This window comes from Cricetulus griseus, chromosome 4, assembly GCF_003668045.3.
Source record: "Cricetulus griseus strain 17A/GY chromosome 4, alternate assembly CriGri-PICRH-1.0, whole genome shotgun sequence".
In the NCBI taxonomy this organism is placed as follows: domain Eukaryota; kingdom Metazoa; phylum Chordata; class Mammalia; order Rodentia; family Cricetidae; genus Cricetulus; species Cricetulus griseus.
The window spans coordinates 218059015-218084579 of NC_048597.1; the positions used below are offsets into that span (position 1 = coordinate 218059015).

The 25565-nt window shown below is 38.6% G+C and overlaps 1 protein-coding gene across 6 annotated transcripts in view; it reads left to right on the top strand.

Moving 5' to 3' along the window:
• Setd2 (SET domain containing 2, histone lysine methyltransferase) overlaps positions 1-25565 on the top strand; it is a 90795-nt gene that overhangs the window by 34386 nt on the left and 30844 nt on the right. For 4 of the 6 annotated variants that reach the window (XM_027414684.2, XM_027414685.2, XM_027414686.2 and 1 more), the window contains exons 9-14: positions 1134-1260; positions 3089-3223; positions 4677-4796; positions 6400-7062; positions 22089-22137; positions 24304-24484. In XM_027414684.2, the coding sequence (XP_027270485.1) occupies positions 1134-1260; positions 3089-3223; positions 4677-4796; positions 6400-7062; positions 22089-22137; positions 24304-24484 (1275 nt within the window). Of the gene's footprint in view, positions 1-1133; positions 1261-3088; positions 3224-4676; positions 4797-6399; positions 7063-9744; positions 10027-22088; positions 22138-24303; positions 24485-25565 lie in introns of those variants that run through there. The other 2 variants (XR_004769766.1, XR_004769767.1) reach the window with 2 other exon arrangements.

The following is a 25565-nucleotide window of genomic DNA, read 5'->3' on the forward strand; positions in this document are numbered from 1 at the left end:
GATGAGAACCTTTCTTAAAAAACAAAATTTAAAAACTATAGAAATTTCAACTCTGAACATGTGTGAAGATAAAAATATCCTTTTTTAATCTATCATTTATTAACTCTTGGCTAATTTTGTCTGTCTTATACCATATTGTACTCTTATTAATACCTTTTGGGAGTTGGAGAGATGGCTCAGAGGTTAAGAGCTCTGACTAAATGGTGTGGCTGGAAGAATGTGAGGCCACTAGCAGTGGGTCCAAGATCTAATAACTCTAATGCATAAACTGACTTAGTGGAGCCCGTTCTGGCAAGGCATAGTGGTGCATGCTGTATTCCCTACTCTCACACACACTAAATCTATCCATTACTTTAAAAATATTCGTTCATTTTCTTCTGGTAACTTTGGGCACAAAAATTGCAGAGGTAGTTTCTATCCAGGCCTGTAGACTTTAGTCAGTATTCTTTTCTACCGCTTTCCTGTCTCCATGGTTTCATTTAATTAATTATTAACTATATTTGATATTACAGGAAGTCATCCTATGTGATAAGCTTTTGAATCAAATGTTTCCTTTTGAGTGTCCTGATGGCATTATATTTTATAATAAATTATTTTTTTGTGTACCAATTAAACAGTTATACATAAATGATAATTACCTAAGCTGTGTAAGCAATTTTATTTCTAGTATAAATATGTATATAGTCTATTTTCATGTATCAATAAGTAGTCTTATAAGATTGAGAAATCATTAAGTAATTGGCATTTAATAGGTGGTAAAAGATTAGGAAAATAATGAAGTCACTCTCGATACATGGGAGGGTGAGACAGGAGAGCTGCAGTCAAAGCTAGACTGGGCAACTTGGAGAAATTGTTTCAAAAATAGAAAGTAGAGAAGGGACTGGAAATAAAGCTTACTAGTAGAACTCTTGTTGAACATGTGGAACCCATAGATTGGATTTCTAGTCACACACACACACAGAGACACGATGAAAAAAAAAGGAATTAATATTATCTTTTCTAAGCAATTCTTAGAAAGTTTGTAAGAATCTCTTAAATGAGTACTTATGTATTTCCTGTAGGTCAGTGTGGTCCTTAAGGTGCTGTCACTTTTACATGCTTTACTTTCCATAACTGAGTTCATTCCTTAACAGCAAAGAAGCTCAGAAATGTTTCTGTGGGTCAGCTAACTGCCGGGGTTACTTGGGAGGAGAAAACAGAGTCAGCATCAGAGCAGCAGGAGGGAAGATGAAAAAGGAGCGCTCTCGAAAGAAGGATTCGGTAAGTGTGCTGCTTGGTTTTCAGATTTAGGATAAGAGTTTAAGGAAATAGCTTTTTCTGTTTAATATAAAAGGAAAATTCAGGTTTTGATGAAATTTCATTGGAAAAGAGGTGTGGCTAGATGCTTTTATTTCATTTTAATAGAGATTAGAGTACTGGGAATTTGTAAAGTATGCTTAAAAAGACAGGCTCATGCTTGCTGTCTTTGTTGAGGGGTGTGTGTATGCACACATTCCACAGTATGAAGGATAGAGAAGAGTCTGCAGGAGTCTGTCCCAGGGATGAAAGTCAGGTCATCAGGCTTGGCGGCAAGCACTTTTACCTTCTGAGCCTCCTGACCTGCCCCATAAGTTTTCATTGATCAGACATACCAGTTTATTAAAATGTGTTACACACATTTGGGTTGTTTGTTTTTGCCATCGCGAATGTGATTGTAGTGAGCATTGTAGGCATTTCCTGGTGCACGTGTGCAGAAAGGTTTCTTTGTTTTCTTCTCAGTGGCATTGCTGGGCAAAGGAGATACAGCTGTATTTTTAGCAATGCTTTTGGTTTTTTATTTTATATTTTCATCTCATGATTTGTTCTTTATCTCTCTTAAAGCCTTTGGTTTTTTGAGACAGAGTTTCTCTGTGTAGCCTGGCTAAGAGCACTGGCTGTTCTTCCAGAGGTCCTGAGTTCAATTCCCAGCAACCATGTGGTGGTTCACAACCATCTGTAATGGTATCTGATGCCCTTTTCTATAATGGCAGGCATACATGCAAACAGAGTACTTGAACATAGAAATAAGTAAATAAATAATCATTTCCTTTAAAAAAAAAAAAAGGCAACTTAAAAATCTCCTGCTTCAACTTACTGAGATCTTGGGTTATAGGTCTGATTCGCCATGTCCAGCAATGCCAAGTGCTGGGGAATTGAATTAAACTCAGGTCCTTGTATATGCCACTGGACCATATCCTCAGGCCTTTAAATAATTTCTTTTGGTTTTTTTGAGTCAGGGTTTCTCTGTATTGCTTTGGAGGCTGTCCTGGAACTTACTCTGTAGACCAGGCTGGCCTCACACTCACAGAGATCACCTGTGTCTGGTGCACCCCCCTCCTCACCCCCCCCCCCCCCCCCCCGCTGGGATTAAAGGTGTGGATCACCACTGCCTGGCTAAATAATTTCTTATTCACACAGCTGATGAATGAATGAATGAAATACTTCATTTATTTATTTGTTTATTTAGGTTTTTTGAGACAGGGTTTCTCTGTTTTACATTGCTGGCTGTTCTGGAACATGATCTTCCTGCTTCTGCCTCTTTAGTGCTGGGTTTAAAGGTGTTCACCACCACTCCTAGCTAATTTATAGTTCAACAATAGATTTAATGTTATCAGATATTGTGCTTATGCCTGCCTTTTTTTGCTTGCTTGCTTGCTTTGAGACATAGCCTGGCCTTGAGTTCATAGTCTTCTGTCTCAACTTTCAATGCTGATAATACAGGCATGGATATCTCTCTGTCTGTCTCTGTCCCTCCCTCCCTCCCTCCCTCCCTCCCCTCCCTCCCTCCTCCTCCCTCCCCCCTTCTCTCTCTGTGTGTGCGTGTGTGTGTGTGTGTGTGTGTGTGTGTGTCTGTGTGTGTGTGTGTATGTGTGTGTGTGTGTGTGTGTGTGTGTTCGTTCTGTATCCTCCACACCCCCAATTAGTATCATAGCATGGTTCCTTCCTTTAGTCTTACTTTTCATTTTCTAAATTACTTGTGAAAGCTGGTTTTGTTTTTTTTTTCAGGTTGTTTGAGTAAGTGACTGAATTGTACTTGTTCTATAACTACATATTTTCTTTGCTGTGGTAGGTGGATGGAGAGCTAGAAGCACTGATGGAAAATGGTGAGGGCCTCTCTGATAAAAACCAGGTTCTTAGTTTATCCCGGCTCATGGTTAGAATTGAAACTCTGGAACAGAAACTTACCTGTCTCAAGCTTATTCAGGTAAGCACTTAAATACAAATTTATTTTCATTTCTGAATTTGGGGTAGGATACTTAAACTACAGTCTGACTGATGGGAGAAATGTTTTAAATGGATATGTACGTTCTTTAGGACTCTGAAAACTTATACCCTTGAAAATGGCTTTCAAGTTCAGTATTATTAATAGCAATCTTGGTTTGCTTTTCCTTTCAGTTAAAAGCACATTAATGGCATTTTGTTTTTGTGTAATAATTCATGGTACTTGGTATAGCTCCCTCCTTTCCCACCAGTTACTAGTATTCCAAAACTATGTTACTATAGAATCTCAAAGTAAAGAATTTTAGCCGTCATCCATGTATTCCAATTTACTAAGTATGCCATAAGAAATGGATAATAATAAATGTATCTAAAAAAAATGTTAGGATTGGTGGTATAGTTTTGTATTTGCCTGCATGTGTACATGACTGTACACTGTGTGCTTGCCTGGTGTCTGCAGATGTCAGAAGAGGATTTAGAGATTCCCTTTAACTAGAGTTATAGATAATTGTAAGCCACCATGTATGTGGGTGTTAAGAATTGAACCCAGGTCCTCTTCGAGAAACAAGTGATCTTAACCATTGAGCGGTATCTAGCTCCTAACTTATCCATTTATTTATTTTTTAGTTTATTTATTGCATTGTGTAGGCACGTGCCTGTGGTGGTCAGTGGAGATTCAGTTCTCTCCTTTTACCATGTGAGACCTGGGGATTGAGTTTAAGTCATTAGGCTTACAGGCAAGCACTTTGAACTGCTTGAACTAGCTTGCCAGGCCTGAATTTCACTGTAAATGATATGTTAATATTTTAATCATTTTCCATTTTTTCTGAAGTCCAATTGTACTACCAGAATGTATGTTTGTGTGTGTGTATGTATGTATATATTTGCTTTTTTTTTCAAGATAGGATTTTTCTGTGTACCTCTGGCTGGCCTGGAACTCCCTCTGTAGTCCTGGTTGGCCTCCAACTCAAAAGAGATCTGCCTGCTTCTGCCTCCCAAATGCTGGAACTAAAGGTGTGCGCCATCACCAGAGACATTGTTTTCAGTTTTGTTCAAGTAACTAATTAAATTCATAAGACACTTAGAAGTAGAAGTGGTACTCAGTGGAAAAAATCGGATCAGAGTAGAGAGTATTTATAAGTCACACTTAGTGTGTGAGTAGTCATAATGTCATTATTCTGTACTAATTATTGTAGATCAGACAAAGATACATTAAAGAACAAAATTTCTTAAATATTAAAATTTGTTAGGGTATTTGTTAGATGTCTAATTGTAGTCAATAAAAATAGTTTTTGGGTGTGTGTGTGTATGTATGTATGTATATGCATGTGCGTACATTAATGTAAGCAAACTCTTAATTCTCACTGTGGGCTTCTGTAGCATTTGACTGGCATTGCCTCCTTAACACCTCCCATCATGCCTTTTTCCTCCCATGAAAGAACACACACTCGCAGTCCTGTCTCAAGTCGTTTCTGGAACGTCATGGGTTGTCGCTGCTGTGGATCTGGATGGCAGAGCTTGGGGATGGCCGGGAAAGTAACCAGAAGCTTCAGGAAGAGGTCAGTTCACAGTCTTTCCACATTTCTAAAACTGCTTCTATTGATTGCTTAGTTGGAAGGTACATGACATGGGTGATTACTAATTTAACACTATGCCATCAGTATCAAATAATACAAGGTTTATTATACCTATATTGTTCCTGTAGTTATAACTTTACATATACTTTGCTTTGGTAGTAAGTTTGCCTTTGGTTTTCCCCATAGTGTCTTAAAATCAGCCTGTATATCGGAAACTGTAAGCAAGATGTATCACAGTAGTAATTCAGTTTATTGCTGATGCTGTTACTTTTAAATTATGGTAAAATACAGAAAAATTGAAGTTTGGAGTTCTTAAAAATTATTGACAAGAATTACAACATCCTGAAAAACAAGTGTTTTCAAAAGTTCTGACTTTTGATATTTAGTCCCCCCCCCCTTTTTTTATTATTAATTCAAGTTAGGGAACAGGCTTGTTTCACATGTAAGTCCCCTCTCCCTCTCCTTCCCTTCACCCCGATATTTAGTTCTTTTTAAGGATTTATTTATTTGGTATATATGAGGGCCATCTCTCCAGCCCCTGATAGGTAGCTTTTTATTTATTTTTTATAATTTATTTTTATTTCATTTGCATTGGTGTTTTGCATTCATGTATATCTCTGTGAGGGTTTCAGATCTTGGAGTTATAGACAGTTGTGAGCTGCCATGTGGGTGCTGGGAATTTACCCCAGGTTATCAGGAACAACAGCCAATGCTCTTAATTCCTGAGCCATTTCTCCAGCCCCCAATAGGTAGCCTTTTTTTTTTTTTTTTTTTTTTTTTAAATTTTATGTTCATTGGTGTTTTGCTTACATATCTGTGTGAGGATGCCAGGTGCCCTGGAACTGGAGTTACAGTGAGCTGCCACGTAGGAATTGTACTGGGAATTGAACTCAGGTCCTTTGGAAGAGCAGTCAGTGCTCTTAATCACTGAGCCATCTCTCCAGCCCCGATAGGTAGCTTTTCAAAAACCATAGTTTCCTTTATGACCCCAAAGTCAGCAAATTAATTAAAAACAAAACAAAACAAAACCCACCTTTTTAAAAACAAAACAAAAAATATATTGGTTTTTTGAGATAGGGTTACTCTATATAGCCCTGGTTGTCCTAGAACTATAGGTAGACCAGGCTGGCCTCAAACTCACAGAGATCCACTCGTCTCTGCCTCCTGTGTGTCAAAGATGTGTTCCATGTGTTTGAATCTTTTAAGTGTGGAAATTATCATTTAAACACATGGTGTTGCATAGTTCCCAAGCTTTTATTGTAGTAACTTGGGGGAAATTTATAGAAAAGGAGACTGGGAATGAGGTATAGTACTTTTGTTTTTTATTTTTTAAAGCTGCATAGTTTTGGGAATTCCTTCTTTGTAGAGAGTATTTATCAGTCACACTTAGTGTGTGAGTAGTCATTATGTCATTATTCTGTACTTTTTATTATAGTTATAACCTTCAACTGCATCTATATTTATGAAGTCATGGGTATTAATTTAGTAAGACAATGCCCCAAATATAGTATTTCTTCTGTAAGTACTTATGTTTGAAAGGGCAGCTGTACAAATGATACGATTTTTTTTTTATATATTTAATCAGATTATAAAGACTCTGGAGCATTTGCCCATTCCTACTAAAAATATGTTGGAAGAAAGTAAGGTTCTTCCAATCATTCAACGCTGGTCTCAGACCAAGACTGCTGTCCCTCCATTAAGTGAAGGTGATGGGTATTCTAGTGAGAATACATCACGTGCTCACACGCCACTTAATACTCCTGATCCTTCCATCAAGCTGAGCACAGAAGTGGATACAGAGACTCCCAAGAAACTCGTGTTTCGAAGGCTTAAGATTATAAGTGAAAACAGCATGGACAGTGCAATCTCTGACGTCACCAGTGAACTAGAATGCAAGGATGGTAAAGAGGACCTTGATCAATTAGAAACTGTCACTGTAGAAGAAGATGATGACTTGCAGTCACAACAGCTACTACCACAACAGCCGTGTGAGTCCAAAGTTGAGAGTGAAACCACCATTGAAGTCAGTAAATTACCCACATCTGAACCAGAGGCTGACACTGAGGCAGAGCTCAAAGAAAGCAGTGGCACAAAACTAGAAGAAACTATTGCTGAAGAAACACCGTCCCAAGATGAAGAAGAGGGTGTGTCGGATGTTGAAAGTGAGAGAAGCCAAGAACCTCCAGATAAAACAGTGGATATAAGTGATTTGGCCACCAAGCTGCTAGATAGTTGGAAAGACCTAAAGGTAAGAAAAACACTTAACTTATTTTCTTGTTTATTTATTTGGTCACCGTAACCGAATCATTCAGATTCAGAGTGCTGCAATCCTAAATAAAATGAACAACATTTCTAATCATGAGTATTTGTGAAAAATTACTCTCTCAGATAATGATAAATGTGTCTTCAGTGTTCTTTAAGTCTTTGTAAGAGTCATACCAGCCAAACAGTTGTGCAGATGTTTCCCCCTTGTCTCTCACTAAGAAGTTTATCATACTGGTAATTTTATTAACAAGGGCTCTTCATTAAAAACAAAACAAAATCCTTTAGTGTTAAGTTACTCTGTATGTAATGACAGCAGATGTTTAAATTAATTTGGAAATCAGTTGAATGGGTTAGTAGAAAATTAACAATGAAATTAATTGGAAAACCCTGATAACTTAGGAACTTCTTGTTATAAAATGATTATGAAATTTTATTCTAGAAAAAAACATCATGGCACTAGTTTATTTGGTTTTGAAATAGGCCTTTTTTTTTTTTCTTTTTCTTTTTTTTTAATTAGACAAAACATGTTATCTAAAGGAGGGGAAGCCAAGCACTTAGGGAGGCAGTGGTCCGAGGATTTTTGAGTTTAAGGTCAGCCTCATCTACCTAGTGAGCTCTAGGACAGCTAGGACTTTATACTATATATTTATTGAGACCCTATCTCAATAAATAGCCACGCAGTGGTTTTGCATGACTTTGGAGGCAGAGGCAGGCAGATGTATGTATGTATGTGGGTATGTATGTATGTATACTCTTGATAAGGAATGCAATAAGATGTGTAGAATTCACCTTTCAGAAAACCCATTCTGGATCTTGAATAAATAGAATGTATAAACATTTAAGCCTATTAGAACTAATGATTCACTTCAGTAAGTGCTCTGGGTCTGGGATCCAGGTTTTGAGGAACCTATGGGAACAAGTTATTTCCTACCTTTTATTGTTCTGTTCCTCCTTTCAATTCTCTCTGAATTGAAACAATTATATAAATAGAAATCCAGTTTTGTTGTTTTTGGTAGCAAGGTAAAACTACAAAGCTCATTGGATTCGATCATGTGATTTGACCCAGTGGAATTGAGACTGAACCTAATGACTAGTCGTTTGGTTGTGCAGGGTGCTTCCTGTTCACACTGTTGAACTTTTTCATATGCCAGTCTGTGTTCTTACTTTTGTACGTTAATCTTTGATCACTTAGAGTTTAGCGTGAATTCAGCTTTATTTAATGTGAAACTTGAATTTATTTTATAAATAAAAAGTCTTCATAGTAAATCTGTTTATGATGCCGTGTATAATGTGCAGGAATCAGAATTGCTGTTAAATGAAAGATAGTAGGATGGTCACTTTTTGGACCTTTGTTTAAAGCACAAGGCTCCTAAAAGAAGTTCCTCTGTTGCTAGGAGGCAGCTGTCAGTTCCTACATGGTGAAAGTAATTTATTAATAAAGGTGGAGGTAGAAACAAGTACACAGGTGGACACAGGAAAGGCATATAAAGTCATAGTTCATAAACAAGACAGAATGCTGTTGTAAAGCCATTGGTTTGCTGAGAAGTCTGTGCTCAACATTCTCAGATTGTTATAATCTCATACACGTGTCTTAAAATTATAAGATGAAAGGTTTTTGATTCTCTGTGTAGTAGTTTGTATCTGTAATTTTAAATGTATGATTTACTTTCTGGGATGTGTTTAGACTGTTTAGATATAATTGGAATAATTAACCTCACTCTGAACACTCATTTTTCAGTCTTTAAAAAAAAAAAAAAATTCTTCTTATCCTTTGAACTCCTCTGTGAAAGATCAAAGTAGATCAAAGTAGTTTCACAATAATGTGTAGGCTAATGATCCTCTTGACTCTAGGTTTACATTTTTATTTATATCTAAAATAAACTCTTAGATTTCATACTTTGTATTTATCTGACTTCTTAACATCAAAGGAGCCATTAAATAAAATTCTCTTCTTTTTCAAACTTGCTTGGGCATTGCATTGCTGAGAAACATCTTTACTTACTGTGTCTCTGATGTTTGGTTACATATTGGTATTGGGGTTGTTAATTCTTCTATTCTTTTCATTGGCATTCATCATGTGTCTGGTTTCTAAACTCTGAATACTATTGTCTTCTAAGTTAAAAAATACTTTAGGTGGCATTTGGCTAGGAGTATGAAGGAATTGATAAATTGCATACATTTTAGAGAAACATATTGATCTACTATGATTATTGTGTACCATACTATCCCGGCATTGAAAGAGTTAACTACTTCTGTCTGACTTCACCTATGTGTTCAAGTAGACATTAGCTGAAAAGAAAATGTCTTAGTCTGTCAACTGTACTAAGCACCTGTGGCCAAGTACTGTGTTAGTTGCTGATATTTAGTTCGTATTAAAAAGCATGGGCGGTGGTTGTTTTGGCCACTCTGACTCTTCCTGGTCTTTGGGGCTACGGTAACGTTACTGGACATGCATTCCAGCTGTCCATTCTGCACTGGATGGAGTAAAGAAGTGAACAGGATTACTTGATGCTCTTTAATCTTGGTTTTGCTGTGAAGACCACTGTAGGGATCATCAATAAGATGTGAGAGGGAGGGCGGGGGGAATGAAGCTTCATGAATTACTACTCTTTGTCCTCCCAGATCTGAGATGATCTCCCTTGTAACTCAAACCATTTCCATCTAGCTTCTCAGGGCAGCAAGGAGCTTGTTAACATCACCAGCTGACCATGTGTCTCCTTTTCTCAACTCCATTTCCAACTTCGTGCTGAAGAAAAGCAAGAGACTAGCGTGCGTTCTGTGAAGAAGCAGGAAGATGGTTGGGAAGTTGGCTGATGCATGAAAAGTGTAATAGGTGAAGGACAGAGGTGGTTAACTCTCTGCTGGCGCCGGCGTTATTGTGCTGCGTCCATTGCCAGCAATGCTTGTCGTTCCAGGAAAGTCCCTACTTGTGGCAAGAAAGGATTAAGTGAGCTACTTTTTCTATTCCTTATACACACAGGATCACTGCGTAGACTTACTGTACACACTCTTCCTCCTAAAGGAGCTCTGACACCACCTACACATTGCAGTTCCACATGCAGACGAACTGGGCTACATTGTTAGCAGGGACGTGTGCATCTCTTTCTTTGTGGAAAAAGAACTGCTGTGCAGCGTCTGTCTTGCTGAAAATGTAGCCTAGATTTCACAAGGCAAAACAGTAATTACAACTGACAATTAATTATAAATTGACTGGGACAAACTTCATTCATTTGGATCCTATGAAAAGGAGGTAAGGTTCTCATGAATTTGACAGTTTTGCTTACTTGGTAACATCAAGAGATTATAACAATTATAATTAATATATAATAATTAATAAATATAATAATTAAGGCCTTCTTTACAAACACTTAGATATAGGATGTGCTGCTCTCCTTCTGATCACCTTGGGTAGTTCTAGTTCTACCTGGATTAGATGATTTGTGGACAGAAGCTTCCTCTAAGTAATAAGTTAGTACTTCTGAATGACTACTCTGTTTTTAATTTTTAGAAATTCTATTCATTCATATTTTATGTATGAGTGCTCTGTACGTAAACCTGCATGCCAGAAGAGGGCAATAGATCCTGTTACAGATGGCTCTGAGCCACCATATGGTTGCTGGGAAATTGAACTCAGAACCTATGGAAGAGCAGTCATTTGCTCTTAACCCCTGAGCTATCTCTCTAGCCTCTTAATGACTACTCTTATTCTCTTATTTTTGTAGACACTACCTTTAACTTACAAATCCACTGTTTTAGCTAGGGGCGATGGCACACACCTTTAGTCCCAGCACTTGGAAGGCAGAGGCAGGAGATTCTGTGAGTTCAAGGCCAGCCTGGTCTACATAATGAGCTCTAAGACTGCCAGGGCTATACAGAGAAATCTTGTCTCAAAAAACCAAAACATAAATCAAAGAAAAAAAGAAACATACAACATTATTTGGTCAGGAAACAACATTGAACTTATTATAGAAAGCTGAAATACATACCTAAACTGAATGGTTTGAGTCAGTGAAATTTCACTCCACCACCAGCAGTGTCTGTAAAAGATTTGTACATTTCGAAATGAAGTTGTATGTCCTGAGCTTCTGTGATAAATTTGTTAAGTCTATAGAATAAAAGACTAAAAAAAGATACGAGCCTGTATAGAGTTACCTCTACGAAATATTGTTTTAGATAGTGCACCATTGAGAATATTTTTAAGTGACTTGTTTTTGTTTTCGTATGTTTTGTTTGTTTTTGTTTTTAGACATTTTTTCTGTAGCTTTGGAGCTTGTCCTGGAACTCTGTAGACCAGGCTGACCTCGAACTCAAAAAGAGCCTCCTGTGACTGCTAAGATTAAATACCTAACTAGTGTCTTGTATTTTGGTTTTTTCGAGACAGGGTTTCTCTGTGGCTTTGGAGACAGTGTCTCAATGTGTAGTCACACTGGCCCAGGCTGGCCTGGAACTTGGGCTCCTTCTGCTGTATGTCATCTCTCCTGGGAATGGAATCACAGGCCTGGGCCACCATTCACAAGTATACAGTGACTTCAGTGATGTGATTAAAGCTGACACCGGATATAACTAGTGAATATTATGAGAAGAACAGCGTGGTAATATTCCTAATAGGAATATTACCTGTTTGTTGGAGACAGGATCTCCCTAAGTAATCGTGACTGTCCTGGAACTCACTCTGTAGACCAGGCTGGCCTTGAACTCACAGAGATCTGCCTGCCTCTGCCTCCCGAGTGCTGGGACTAAAGGCGTATGCCACCACCTTCCAGCTATGTCTTGTTTTTTAAAGGGCAAAATTGGTTTAAAATTTACTGGTTTATTTATCCTTTTTTGGTGAGAGACAGGGTCTAGTATAATGTTCCAGATGCTAGGATTAATAGGTATGTGCCACCACCATCAGCAGTGAGTCCCCCGTTCCCCCCCACACACACATACATTTTTTTATTTTTAAGGTGGGTTTATTTTTAAGGTAGGTTCTCACATGTAGTTCTTGCTGCTGTTGCCAAGGCATATACCACCATCTCTGGCTGAGGTCACTTTTTTAAAATCTAAACTATTTTTATCTAAATAGTAGTGCAGCTTTTTTTTCTGCTAACCTATAGTCCCGCAGAAGCTGAGGGAAAAGGATCACCAGAACAATGTCTCAGAAGACAAACGTATCATGAAACTGTGCTTCATGCTTGTTTATTTATGTATTGGCTATGGCTGCTGTAGTGGTAGACATTGGTAATTGCCACAGAGATGGGATAGATTATAGATTGTAATACTTGCTTTAAACATCTTGCTAAACAAAGTCATTTTTACTTCACACATTTGGGCAAGCTATTAAATCTGTTTTCCCAAAGAACAATAATCATGTTTCTATTGCCTGTAAAGTTAGTTTTTGTTGGTACATGTTGACTCTGTTTACGAAAAGATAGTTCAAGTGTGAGACTGTATGAGAGGCAGGAGAGTAGTGAGCACTGTGAGAGGAACTTCCTAGTGATAAAAGCCCTTTGAGCAGTGTTGTTCCTCAGGACCATGATCTAACCAGTCAGTGACTTGAGACTTTTCTGGTGCAGATTAAGCCACATACCAATTTTCTAGTTAGTAAATCTTTAATATCAAAAAAATTTTTAGGCTTAGAGACATCCAAGAATTTTCTGTATGCATTCTGCATGAAATTCATACTATAGTGATAAATAAATAGAAAATTGGCTAAAAACTTTTCCAAGCCCTTTATTCGGATTCTGCAATGTTAACGTTTTGCCAATTTTTCACTATAATTTTCTTTGAACTTTTCTAAGTTAAAAGATATGTAGTTCTGGTTGGGGGTGGGGGCTAAAAACTTAATCCCAGCCCTTGGGAGGCAGGGGCAGGCCAATCACTTGAGTTCAAGGCCAGCCTGGTCTACAGAGTGAGTTCCAGGACAGTCACGATTACATAGGGAGATCCTGTCTCCAACAAACAAACAAAACAAATGTGTTCCTATCAGGAATATTACCACGTTGTTCTTCTCATAATATTCACTAGTTATACCAGGTGTCAGCTTTAATCACATCACGGTATACTTGTGAATGGTGGCCCATGCCTGAGATTCCATCCCCGGGAGAGATGACATACAGCAGAAGGAGCCCAAGTTCCAGGCCAGCCTGGGCCAGTGTGACTACACATTGAGACACTGTCTCCTTAGACGAAAACAAGGCAAGAATAAAAAAAACTACAGATGAGCAGTTTTGGAAACAACATAAAGCTGCATTTTTCATTCAATGTGTCCGTTAATTCAGCATTGTTATTTCCTTGAGCCCACTGATGATTGCCTAACAGTATTTTTAGACTAATGGATTCTTGTTCTATTTGGTGGATTATGCTGTATTAATTTCAACATTTGATGCTTAATTCGCCTTATTTTAGGCCTGTGAAAATGCCTTCTTATCATTTTGATGTATTCCTGTTTTAAAATTTCTGACATAGCATGCTGTTCCAGGTCCATTCATTTTATACTTGCCCATCCTAGCTCTTAATTGGCCATTTTTTTCAAGTACTTATTCTTTCTGGTGGGAAGTTTTGTATATGTAAAAAAAATTTGGGGGGGCTTGGTTTTTTGAGACAGGGTTTCTCTGCATAGCTTTGGAGCCTATCCTGGCACTTGCTCTGTATACCAGGCTGGCCTCGAACTCACAGAGATCCGCTTGCCTCTGCCTCCAGAGTGCTGGGATTAAAGGCATTTGCCACCAACACCTGGCTGTATATGTAAATTTTTTAATTAAAAAATTATTTGCCTTCCAACCTGAGGACCTTCCTGAGTTTGATACTTCGAACCCACATGATGGAAGGAGAGAACCAACTCCCAAGCATTATCCTCTGCCCTCCATATGTGTGCTATGACTTGCACACTCATACATACATACATACATACATACATACATACATACATACATACAGCTTTCTTTTGTTCTGCAGGTTAAATAGATCATTTAGTATCTGATCTAACACTTTAGTGCAGACTCTGCCTTGTCTAGTTGCCTTCACTGTTACAACAGACCCTTGTTCATTCTTGCTCTCACTCTTTCTTTCAACATAATGTTCTTCATTGTCTTTTAGAGTTGTAAGTGATATTCAGAGAACTCTGTAGTAGCATTGCATAACCACCTTGAAAACAGTGTTAAGTAAGTACCTAAAGAGCAAAAGCTATAGAAATGACCATTGTGTCTGTCTCATCTTGCCCAGCAATTTTTCTTGCCCATGAGCCATGTCATCTGCTTTTATATTAATCTTTCCATATCTTCAGACATACTGTTCTCCCAGCTTAGAAGATCTTTTTTGTTTTTTAATAGAATATAAAAATTACTTACATGGATGTTAATTTCTTCTTTCTAAATATATCCTCAAGGGCACGAGTGATTTAATGTTTTTATTTTTGAAATGGGGATCTTGCAATGTGGCTGACATGGAACTTGCTTTGTATACGGGCCTGACATCAGACTTAGTCTGATGGTCCTTGAGCCTCTGTCTCCTGGGTGCTGGGATCATAGCCAGGGACTACCATTTGTGACCCGGATGGTTTGTTTGTTTTCAAGAAGGGTTTCTCTGTATTGTTTTGGAGCCTGTCCTGGAACTCGCTCTGTAGGTCAGACTGGCCTCGAACTCACAGAGATCCGCCTGCTTCTGCCTCCTGAGTGCTGGGATCATAGTTATGGACTACCTACCACATGTGACCTGGATGGGTTTTTAATGGCTGTAAGAGTTTATGTTTCTTATGCTATCTTTGTAGTGCTTGTAATTGTATCCCCGAACAGTCGATGATGTACTTGACATTTAGGATAGTCTTCTGGAAGTAGAGTTTTGTTCACCTTAGTGTCCTTTAAGTTTTGTTTAAATGGTTCCACTTTTACACTCCTAGTTACAGTTTCTTAATGTTTGTGTGCATAGCAAAGTCTGACTTCCACTTAGGTCTTCATTTGCTCTCAGATCATTCTACTCCAGGAGCCATGGTCAGCTTCTACTGTCCTTGTACTTTCTCAAGACATTTGCTTTTCTTTTAGATTTTTCTTCTGAGTTTCTTCCTTTCCCATGGGAAATGATTCTTGTTTTCTAAGACTGTATTGTTTCCTTCCCTTTGTGTATATTCTCATCACATCCTTTCCAGTCATTGCAAATGACATTTCACAGTAGTACTTGAAGCAAAAGCAGTGATGGCTTTTCTTTTGGTCCCTGTAGTCTCCCTCCCCGGTTTTCCCCCACCCCTCCTCCCCATGTTCTACTTAGTCTCTGTGAAGAGCCTGTTAACATATTATAGTTTGCCACTTTGTAAATAGTTGAGTGAAAAAGTGAGGTTTATGGTACTTTATTATTTCTTTAATCTCTAGTGTGAGTTTTGTGTTTGATGGGTAATCAGAAACTATTTACATAGATATCATGTGATCTTTTCAACCTGTGAGATATATGGTGGTGTTTTTATCAGCTGCAAAACAAAAACAAAAAGGGCTATTAAGTTGACTTTTGGTTGAGGGAGCTGACTCATATCTTCTGATTTATACCTTATATTGATCTGATCTTTATTCTGGCTCAAATAATACTGATTTCTTTCCAAGCAGCCCATGGAATTGTTTTGTTGGTAAATATATGCCACACATTTTTTTTTTTCCAATCTGTCTGATTTAGAAACTAGTAAGATTCCTTCTGCAGTTGTAGCAACCATTATTTCAGTGTTTGCTCAAGTGTCCACTCACCCTTAATGTTGTGGTTTTCAGTCTGTGATTTGTGATTGGACGTTGAAGGACGGTGGTAACTTCTGAAAGCACATGGTGCTAAGCTTTTCAGTTGTAAGGGCTTGTAGCTATAGCAGCTTCTCTAGTAAGAATGTGCTGGTGTCAGATGGGAAAAGAATAAATTCTACTCCTTTAAAGGTGTTTTCTGGATAATGGGGCATCAGTAGGGCCCACACTTAACTTGAGGACTGTGGTGAGGTTTTTTTGTTTGTTTTGTTTTTCTTGAGAAATGGTTTCTCTGTGTAGCCTTGGGTGTCCTAGAACTCACTTTGTAGACCAGGCTGACCTCTGCCTAGAGTGCTGGGAGTAAAGGCATGCGCCACTACTGCATGGCTTCCTGTGATGAGTTTTATGTTTAAAACATTATATTGGATATGATTACATTTGAAAAGTGTTAGGAAAAATCTTAGATCTGGATTTCATTGGGTCAGAAAAACAGATCTAAAGTTGGAGAAATATTTAATCATGACTTTGATTACTCATTTATGATTGCTATTCTACTTGAATATGCTGTTTGTTTTCTTTCCTGCACAAGTATTTGACTTTCGATTTTTGACCACAGATACTGTGTTAGCCGTTAACTTTCAATGCTTCATGATTTAACTTAAGCCCAGCAGACATATATGGAATAAAAGTGAGCATTGCTAAGGGAGATTCTTTGAATTGTAGTCTAAATGGGCAGAGCTTGAGAAGGAGGGGGTAAGAAAAATAAGTTTCAGTCAATGCAAAATGAAGTAAGGGCTCTGCCAAACAGTAGCATTTTAGCAGTTGCCGCTTGAGTAACCAGGTCTTCACCAGGAACACTGACTGTGAAGGACCAGTCCTTTGGTAATATACCTAGAACTTCTGAGACGTGTAGTAGTCTTTTCTGCTTTAGAAAGGCCATTCTTTGTGAGACAAAGTGCATGTAATGACATGTTTCTTTCCCACTCTGTCTCCTGTGGTGGTTCTCAGGGGCAATCAACATCGCGCGCGCGCGCGCGTGTGTGGTGTGTGTGTGTGTGTGTGTGTGTGTGTGTGTGTGTGTGTGTGTGTGTGTGTGTGTGTGTGTGTGTGTGTGTGTGTTCAGCCTTCCAGAACGAAATTGTGCTTATTATGCATATATATGGCCAGCTTTAATTTATTTATTTAGTTAGGGTTTCATCTAGGCCTGGAACTTGCTATGTAGACCAGACTGGTTTGGAACTCAGATCTGCCTGCCTCTGCCTCTTAAGTGCTGGCATTAAAGACATGTCACCACACCCAGCCTGCCTGCTTGCTTCCTTCCTTCCTTCCTTCCTTCCTTCCTTCCTTCCTTCCTTCCTTCCTTTCTTTCTTTCTTTCTTTCTTTCTTTCTTGAACATGACTATTTCATACCAGTGTATAAAGAATATTTTTATGGAAGTATGGTATTTAGTTTTATAAATTTACTTTAACTTCAGTCCCCTATTACATCCATGTATGTCGATTTCTTTCTTTGCCTCAAAAGTGGGTAATTCATACTTAAGCATGGATGAGTCATTGTGTACATTATTTGTTACTTTGATAGACACCCATATTGCTTGGCCTAGTTGTACTGGTTTAACTTTCAACAAGTGTGTGTGTGTGTGTGTGTGCGCGCACACGTGTGCGAGCGCTTACCACATTCTGCAGTGCAGATATTGTCAACTGTTTTAGTGAGATAGATGGATGAAAATTGAAACTGGGTCTTAATTGTTTTTTACTATGCCCAGCTGTCTGAAGTTAGAAATAAAAACGTCTGTTCAGAGACCTCTAAAAGAACTCGTGCTTAGCATGCACAGCCTTGGGTTTCAGTCCAGCACCCCAATAAATGAATGAAGGGATAAAATGGGCCACACATTATGGTGCTCCCGATTCTGTCACTTCAGCTTCCTGTGTCTAGACGTGCATGTTATCTTTAAATTATTTTTTTAATACTTTTTATTCTGTGTGCACACACAGACATGCCTATGGATGCTTGTGCTTTTACACCCACCTTGGTGCACATGTGAAAGAGGAGAGGACAAATTGTAGGAGTCACTTTTCTCCCCCCACCATGCGGGTATCAGATCAAATTCATGTCTTCAGACTTGGCATCAAAGCCTCCCGAAGTCATCTTTGTAATTTTTCTATTTTAAATCTTTCTGACAAGGAGTTTCCTAGGAATAGACTTATTAAGCTATAGTTTTTAATTAGCTGTTTCTTTTGACATTTGTGATCAGAAGTATTTAATGTTTCTTCAGTCCTGTAAAGCATATTTTCACTTTCTAAAAATATTTCCATCTGTTTTTACTTGAAGTTGGAACTTTACCTTCTATTTCCATGTGTTTGTTTTTCATACTTATGTCTCTTTATCCTCTCCTCTTTTGGTCCCAAGTCCTGTGATTTCAAGTGTGCTAATTCACCAATTCTTAGAGTTTTCATTATGTTGTGAATTCCTTCGTGGCATTATCTCAAGTATGCATAATAAGAATATTGTCGTATGCTTTTAGGCTATATTTGGTACTTTTGTTTTCTGCATCAGCAAACTAGATTTCTACAGGTAGCTCTCTTCAGTTGGTCACTACCTTGCTGTTTGAGATAGTTTATGTAGTACTGTGTGGGTGCTTTCTATAAATGAGTAAAATTTCACTTGTTAATCGACTTAACAGTTGAGCATTGGCTGTCTGCTGGACACTGTTCTGGTGCTAGAAATATAGCAAAGGAGTCGTTCTTGGCTCATAACAGTTAGAGCTTGAGTGTGTATGTGTGTGTTAGTTGGGAGTACTACCTAAGCTCTAAAGAAATGAAAAAGAATGGTATCTAAATATTGGTTGGAATGAAGAAGTAAGATTCTTTCAGGCCTCTCTGAGATTAAGGGTCAAATGCAGAGCCATAGTCTCCTAACTCACAGTACTGTCTTAATATGCCAGTCTCCTGACTAGAATGAAGAAAATAAAGTGATTTTAATGTTTTCTTCAGTGGACTGACTCACTGACCGATGGCTGTGACATCATTCTTGGTGGACTTTCCTATTAGTCAGTCCAATACATTAATATTATTCATTTGCCATATAGAATGATCCTTCACAAGGCAGCTTCTTTCAAAATATCATGGGACTTCATATAGTCCATTTGCATTTTTAGGAGTTTTGGCTTCATAAAGTGGGAGAGTTAGTTATGAAACTCCAAATTTTGGATATACACTAATAAAACTTGTTTTGCTTATTTTTAGGTAATACTGATTATCTTTACCACAATTTAATTATCAACAGTCAGTGGTAGTGATTTGTTTTGTGAATGTAAGAAATCTATTTTAAACAACAAACATGTAGTGTGGACTGGAGAGGTGGCCCAGCAGTTAAGCACATACATGTACAGCCCCTGCTTTTCCTGGGATCTGAGTTCAGTTCCTAGCACACATACCAGGTAACTCATAACTACCTGTAACCTCAGCTCCAGGAGAATCCAGAATCTTTGGCCTCTGGGCACCTGTGTTCATGTATACATGCCTACTTACACACATACACACAACTTCAAAAGAAAAAAAAAGTGTGTGTGTGTATGTGTGTGTGTGTGTGTGTGTGTGTGTGTGTGTGTGTGTGTACCACTGTGCATATGTGGAGGACATTTCCCTGAAGTCAGTTCTTTTCTACTATGAGTCACAGGAGACACCCCTAACCCACTGAGCCATCTTGCTGACCTCAGAATATATTTTCAAATTAGCAGTTGATGTAAACTTTTGAAGGCATTTTCTATGGTACACTATCATCACAGAAAATGGGTTCCCAACTTTTGAAATCTGTATAATAATCATTTATTTAATTTTTGGCATTTTTCATGAACACTTAATGTCAGGATCCTGTGGTAAAAAATGAAGCTGTTTTATCTCTTAGTGGGCCTTTGCTATATCTATTCTAAGTAGTCTTTCTGAATGAACATGTAGGGTTTTTGAGTACCTAGATTTATATGGTATTTTCAAAAGTTGTTGTCAAACATCTTCAGATTAATTTATAGTGCAAGTGGTTGCTAATAAGTCGTAGTTTGGTTACTTGATGAAATGGAGAAATCAGAGTTAAGCATGTTGACTTTTGCCCTCTTGCCTTTATACCTGATGCAGTACCCACAGCTAGAACCTGACAGATGACTGTAGGCTTCCCCTGGAGGGGAAGGGAGTAGCAGATTGAAATATGTCTTCTCAACAGGCTAAAACAGCTTAAGAAGAAAGAGCCCTGATGCTCTGAGCCAAAGGCAAATAGGCGGTTCTTTCCCAGATTCCCTCTTGCTAGGAGGTATGAGAGCTCATCAGTTCCATGAAGAGCTTTTTACAAAGAAGGGTTTCTGAAACCCGCACCCAAAGCTGAGGTTTGTCTTGGGTGTTGGTAATGTAAAAAGACTTCCTAAAATCATTGTGCAGCTGTGGTAAAGAATCACAGTTCCAATAAAGTCCTGAGCTTAGGAAAGGGGGATCTGGGGCTGGCAGACTGGAGGGATCTACATTTGAGCACTAATCTCAGTTTTATTCTGTCCCGATAAGATGCGGCCAGCATGTCATGTGTCGTCTAGTCAAGCAGATAAGTGTGTTGGCGTCAGGCCTCATAGCATCATAATGTTGAATAGGTAGCTAAACTTTCAAGTTAAGTTGCCCTTTTGTAAAATGGAGGGCTGTTTCACAGCTGAATCTTCAGTTCTCTGAATGGTGCCGGGGTGACCTTGAGACCTTGCATGTACATACTAGAGAAACACTTGCACCTCTGGACTGCGCCTCTATCCTGGAGGTTTGCTTTGAAGCTTAAATTAGATAGTACACATGAGGTGCACAGATAAAATTATAATCATCATTAATTAGATAATCTGTCAGCAAGCATGTAATATTGAGAGGTTTTTGTTTTTTTCTTTCTCTTTCTTTTCCTTCCTTCCTTCCTTCCTTCCTTCCTTCCTTCCTTCCTTCCTTCCTTCCTTCCTTCCTTCCTCCCCTCTCCCCCCCAAGACAGGGCTTCTGTAGTTCTAGCTGTCCTGGAACTCTGTCTTTGTAGGCTGGCCTCGAACTCCCAAGTGCTGGGATTAAAGGCATGTGCCCCTACTCCCTGCTTGAATATTTCATCTTGACCATTTTCATTTGTGTAACATGTGGACTGTTTCTTATTTTCCCCAAATATTACTAGATCTAACTATAATATGAAATGAGTTTAATTTTCTTGGAGTACATTCTCAAAATTGGGTTACACAGATGGTAACCAAGCAATATGGGTTGGTTAATATTACACAATTGTAAAGGGAAAGTATCATTATGTACCATTGAGAATGTGTAGGCTTGTCATTGATTGGCTTACTTCATTCAATAGCTGGTAAGAACTTGTACCCATGCACTACCTGGTGGGCTTGAACAATGTGGGATTGTCAGACCAGCAAAGCATGTTCTTCAGAATTACATAGCAAGTAAAAATGTGTATGTCAAGACATAAAAACATAGTTTACATTTTTCATGATCAATTTTGGGAGTATTGGTGACCTAATAAAAGTGTTCATCTCTCCCTCCCTCCCACTCTCCCTCCCTCCCCAGCTGTATGAAAGTAGATAATTTGGCCATTAGCAAGGTTTTTGCATCTGTTGAAAAATACGCTGAATTGTTCCAAGTATAGAAAGACCGTAAGTGTTTTTCTCTAGCATGGCAGAGGATATGGCAGCAGTGGGGATGAAGCACAGTTCAATAGTGGAATGCTTGCCTGGGTGTGTGAGACCGTGGTTTTCATCCCCAATACCACATAAACAACACAGAAAAAATATGCTAGCTAGCAGGAATTGTCTTTGTACATGTAATTTTCAAATTATTTTTATATAACTGAGTTACTGCTCTTAGTGAGAATGGTGGGTGAGACATTAGAACTGTCTTTATGAATACAACTCAGTAAAGGAACTATAGATGACCTCTTTTTTTTTTTTTCTCAGAAATATGTATATGCAAAGGGCATTCAGGAATTATAATTCTCAGGAAGTAGATTCTCTCAGAAACAGTGCCTTTCTTAGTCATTTATTCTGCTATGTTGGCAGTGAGATAATACAACCTTGGTAAATGTAAAATATGTACATATACATCTTCTTTTACTCATTTATCATAGGAGCAGGTTCTATTTTAGTTAAAGTCAAATGTATTAAATTTTGGTGAAGAATTATATACCAACTAATCTGTTCTCCTTGTTGTATGTTTTCCCTGCTTCCCCATACCACTATGTTATCATGAAATTATGAGTTTCAAACACCTATTTCTTTATCCCACACTATTAACTCATCTTTCCCCCCCCCCTCAGGAGGTGTATCGAATTCCAAAGAAAAGTCAAACTGAAAAGGAGAGCACAGGTAGGTTGAAGAATACTTGTGTGGGTAGCTATATAAAAGTTCTTTAGGTAATTGAGGAGACAACTAGTAAGAACTTTAGTTTTTTTTTTTTCTTTTGAAATAAACATACATAGAAGAATGAAACATTGGATATAATAGTTTGGAAACTTACACCTATATTCTTTCTTAGATTTTCCAAGATCTCTCTCTCTGTGTCTGTCTCTCCCTCTCTTCCTCTCCCTCTCCCCCCCTTTTTTGGGGGGCGGGGGGTGTTCATGTTTCAAGACAGGGTTTTCCTGTGTAGCTTTGGAGCCAGCTCTGGAACTATCTTTTGTAGACCAGGCTGGCCTCAAATTCACAGAGATCCTCCTTCCTGCCTCTGCCTCCCGAGTGCTGAGATTAAAGGTGTGTGCCACCACTGCCTGGCAGAAGATGTTTCTTACACTGCCTGTGTTGCTTTGATAACTTACCTCTCATGCATTTGTTCCTGTAGAGTAGGATAGAGAATGTTTGTTTGTTTTCCTGCTCCTTGAGTGCTGAGGATTGAACCCAGACTTCCTCACATGCTAGACAAGTACTCCATCACCACTGAGCTTTTCTCCCTGACCCCAAAATAGACAATTCTAAAAAAAATAAAATAAAATTTAGAGTTATTTATGTGTACATGTGTGTTTTGTCTGCACGCATGACTGTTTAATATGTGAGTACCTGGTGTCCCTGGAGCTTTTGAAAGAGCAGTTAGGGGAGGTTGTGAGACACCAAATAGGTGCTGGTCCTCTCCAAGAGCCATCACCAGCCTCTTAGTAATTTTTTTTTTTTTAATTTCTTTATGGCAGTTTTGCCTGCATGTATGTGTGTGTTGTATCTAGTGTGTGCATGGTTCCTTCAGAGGCCAGAAAATGAGTACCAGATTATCTGGAACTGGACTTACAGATGGTTGTGAGCTGTCATGTGGGCACTGGAAATCAACCACAAGTTTTCTGTAAGAACAGCAAGTGCTCTTAACTGCTGAGCATCTCTGTAGCCCCAAAGGAGACATCCTTAACTTTATATTATGTTCCTGGAGGTCTTTGGAGCAGTGTTTTCCTCTAGCTGTTTAAATAGAGTGTGTGTACATGTGTATGTATACTTTTCCATGGAAGGCTAAAAGAGTCAAAACCAGATGCTCGGGTAGTGAGTAACTTCTGAGAAAGCTCAGAATCATTGTTAGAGAACAGATAGTCTAAGTTCTATGGTAGTTAGTCTTGGTTTCTTGACTTTACTGCCTCATTGTGTCTCTAACAAACTTTAAGGAACTAAAGTAATGAATTCAGTTATGGGCTGTGGTTGGTTTCTTTTTTTTTTTTTTTATAAAGAAAGTATTTATTTGGTTTATAGTTTTAGGGAGTTAGAGTACATGATGGCAGGTGAAAGAACAGCTGAGAGTGCACACATAAATTCACAATCACATGGCACAGGGGAATCACATTGAGTCTTTTGAAACCTCAAAGCTTCACACCAGTGACACATTCCTTTCACAAAGCCATACCTCCTAATCCTTCCCAAACAATTCCACCAACTGGGCACTAAGTATTCAACTATATGAGCCATTCTCATTTCCAACCACCACAGTAGGGAATTTTTCATGTGCTGTGTAAGTTCACAGAGAACTTGGCTCTGGAGATGGGATTTGGGCCACCCACAAAAGACTTAAGCATGCTTATCTTAAAATGTCCTTAAAAACCCATTTTGTGTCAGCCTGGGTCCCCGACTCTGTGACAAGGCAAAGGAGAATTACTAAATGGCCCATGTGGTTGGTTTCTGGAATCTCTTCGAACAATGACCCAGTGTTGCTAGAGTGAAAAACCCTGTGTGTGTGCGTGCGTGCGTGCGTGCGTGCGTGCGTGCGTGTTCTGACCTTTACCTGTGTGGTATCCTTTATTCCGTTATTATATCATATCATATATATATGAAATCTCCCTGCTTAGATTTCAGATTCAGATCTCAGATTTAGAATAAGGAAATAGGAATTTGGTTTGATTCCTCAGATGTCAAACAACTACAAATTAGAACCTTTAAAATTCAAAGTTAAGACTAAATGAGGAGAAGAGTCTATATATTTGCTGTTGGGTAAAAGTTTTACTATATTCTTGAAATGTTACTTTCCTACTAAAATAAACTTTAAAAAAATAACTTAATTCCCCCTAGTAACTGAACGAGGAAGGGATGCTGCTGCCTTCAGAGATCAAACCGTTCCAAAGACTCCTAACAGGTCGAGAGAAAGAGACCCAGACAAGCCAACTCAGAATAAAGAGAAAAGGAAACGAAGGGGCTCTCTTTCCCCACCCTCTTCTGCCTATGAGCGGGGAACAAAAAGGCCAGACGACAGGTAAGTGAGCAGTTTTCTTATTTGGGCAAATCCAGAAGTGTCCAAGTCAGGCAGGTGGAGGACTGGAGATATGGCTCAGTAGGCAAAGGGGCCTGAGGCCAAACCTGATGGTCCTGAGTTCAATCCCTGGGACCCACATGGTGAAAAGCAGGAGCCGACTCTTGCAGGTTGTTCTTTACTATCCACATCCGCACGCCACTTGCACACTAAGTAGAATAGGATAGAGTAGAATAGACTGAGACTTTTTTTTTTTTTTTTTAGGTAGGAGGACTTGTTGGGAAAAGAAGGGTTTCAGAAGGAGATGATGGGAATGTGAAGATGCCACGACCAAAATTGATTATATATGTGTATGAAAGTTTGAGGCCACAGAGATAGCTCAGTGGGTAAAGATACTTGCTTTGCAACCTAAGATCTTTTCCCAGGACTCACATGAGGGAAGGAGACACCTAAGCCCTTCATTTTATTCTCTGGCTTTCAGAACTGTATTATGGTATGCCCAGTCACACTTGCATAAAATAAATAAATGGAAGAAAGATTTATTTTAAAAAAAGATGAAGTTAAGACACTGGGCACAACAGCTATAATCCCTGCACTTGTGTGACGGAGGTGGGGTTGTTGAAAGTTCAGAGCCAGCTTGGTCTACATAGCAAGTTCCAGGCTAGCCAGGGCTATATAGTGAGACCTTGTCTTAAAAGATAGGCAGACATACACCCACCAATGTCTTTTGGGAATAGTATCTTCTAGATAAATAAATATAAGAATTTTACCGTTGAGTCTTAAAACATTTTTTTAGTAGTAATAGATGTGAAGATTAATAGAGCTTTGCAGTTTGTATTTAACTACATATAGTTACATTTTATTTATTTGTCTGTTTTAGAAAGGATCTCATTATGTTACCGTAGTTGGCCTAACTTACAGCAAACAGTCCTCCTTCCTTAGTCTCCAGTGTGCTGAGATGACAGGTGTCTTGGCTTTTTCTGTGGCTATTGAGGATCAAGCTTAGATACTTCTGCTGCATGGCAGGCACTTCTCTGATTAATTCTGGAGACTGTAGGAGCACTGAATTAGATTGATATCGGAC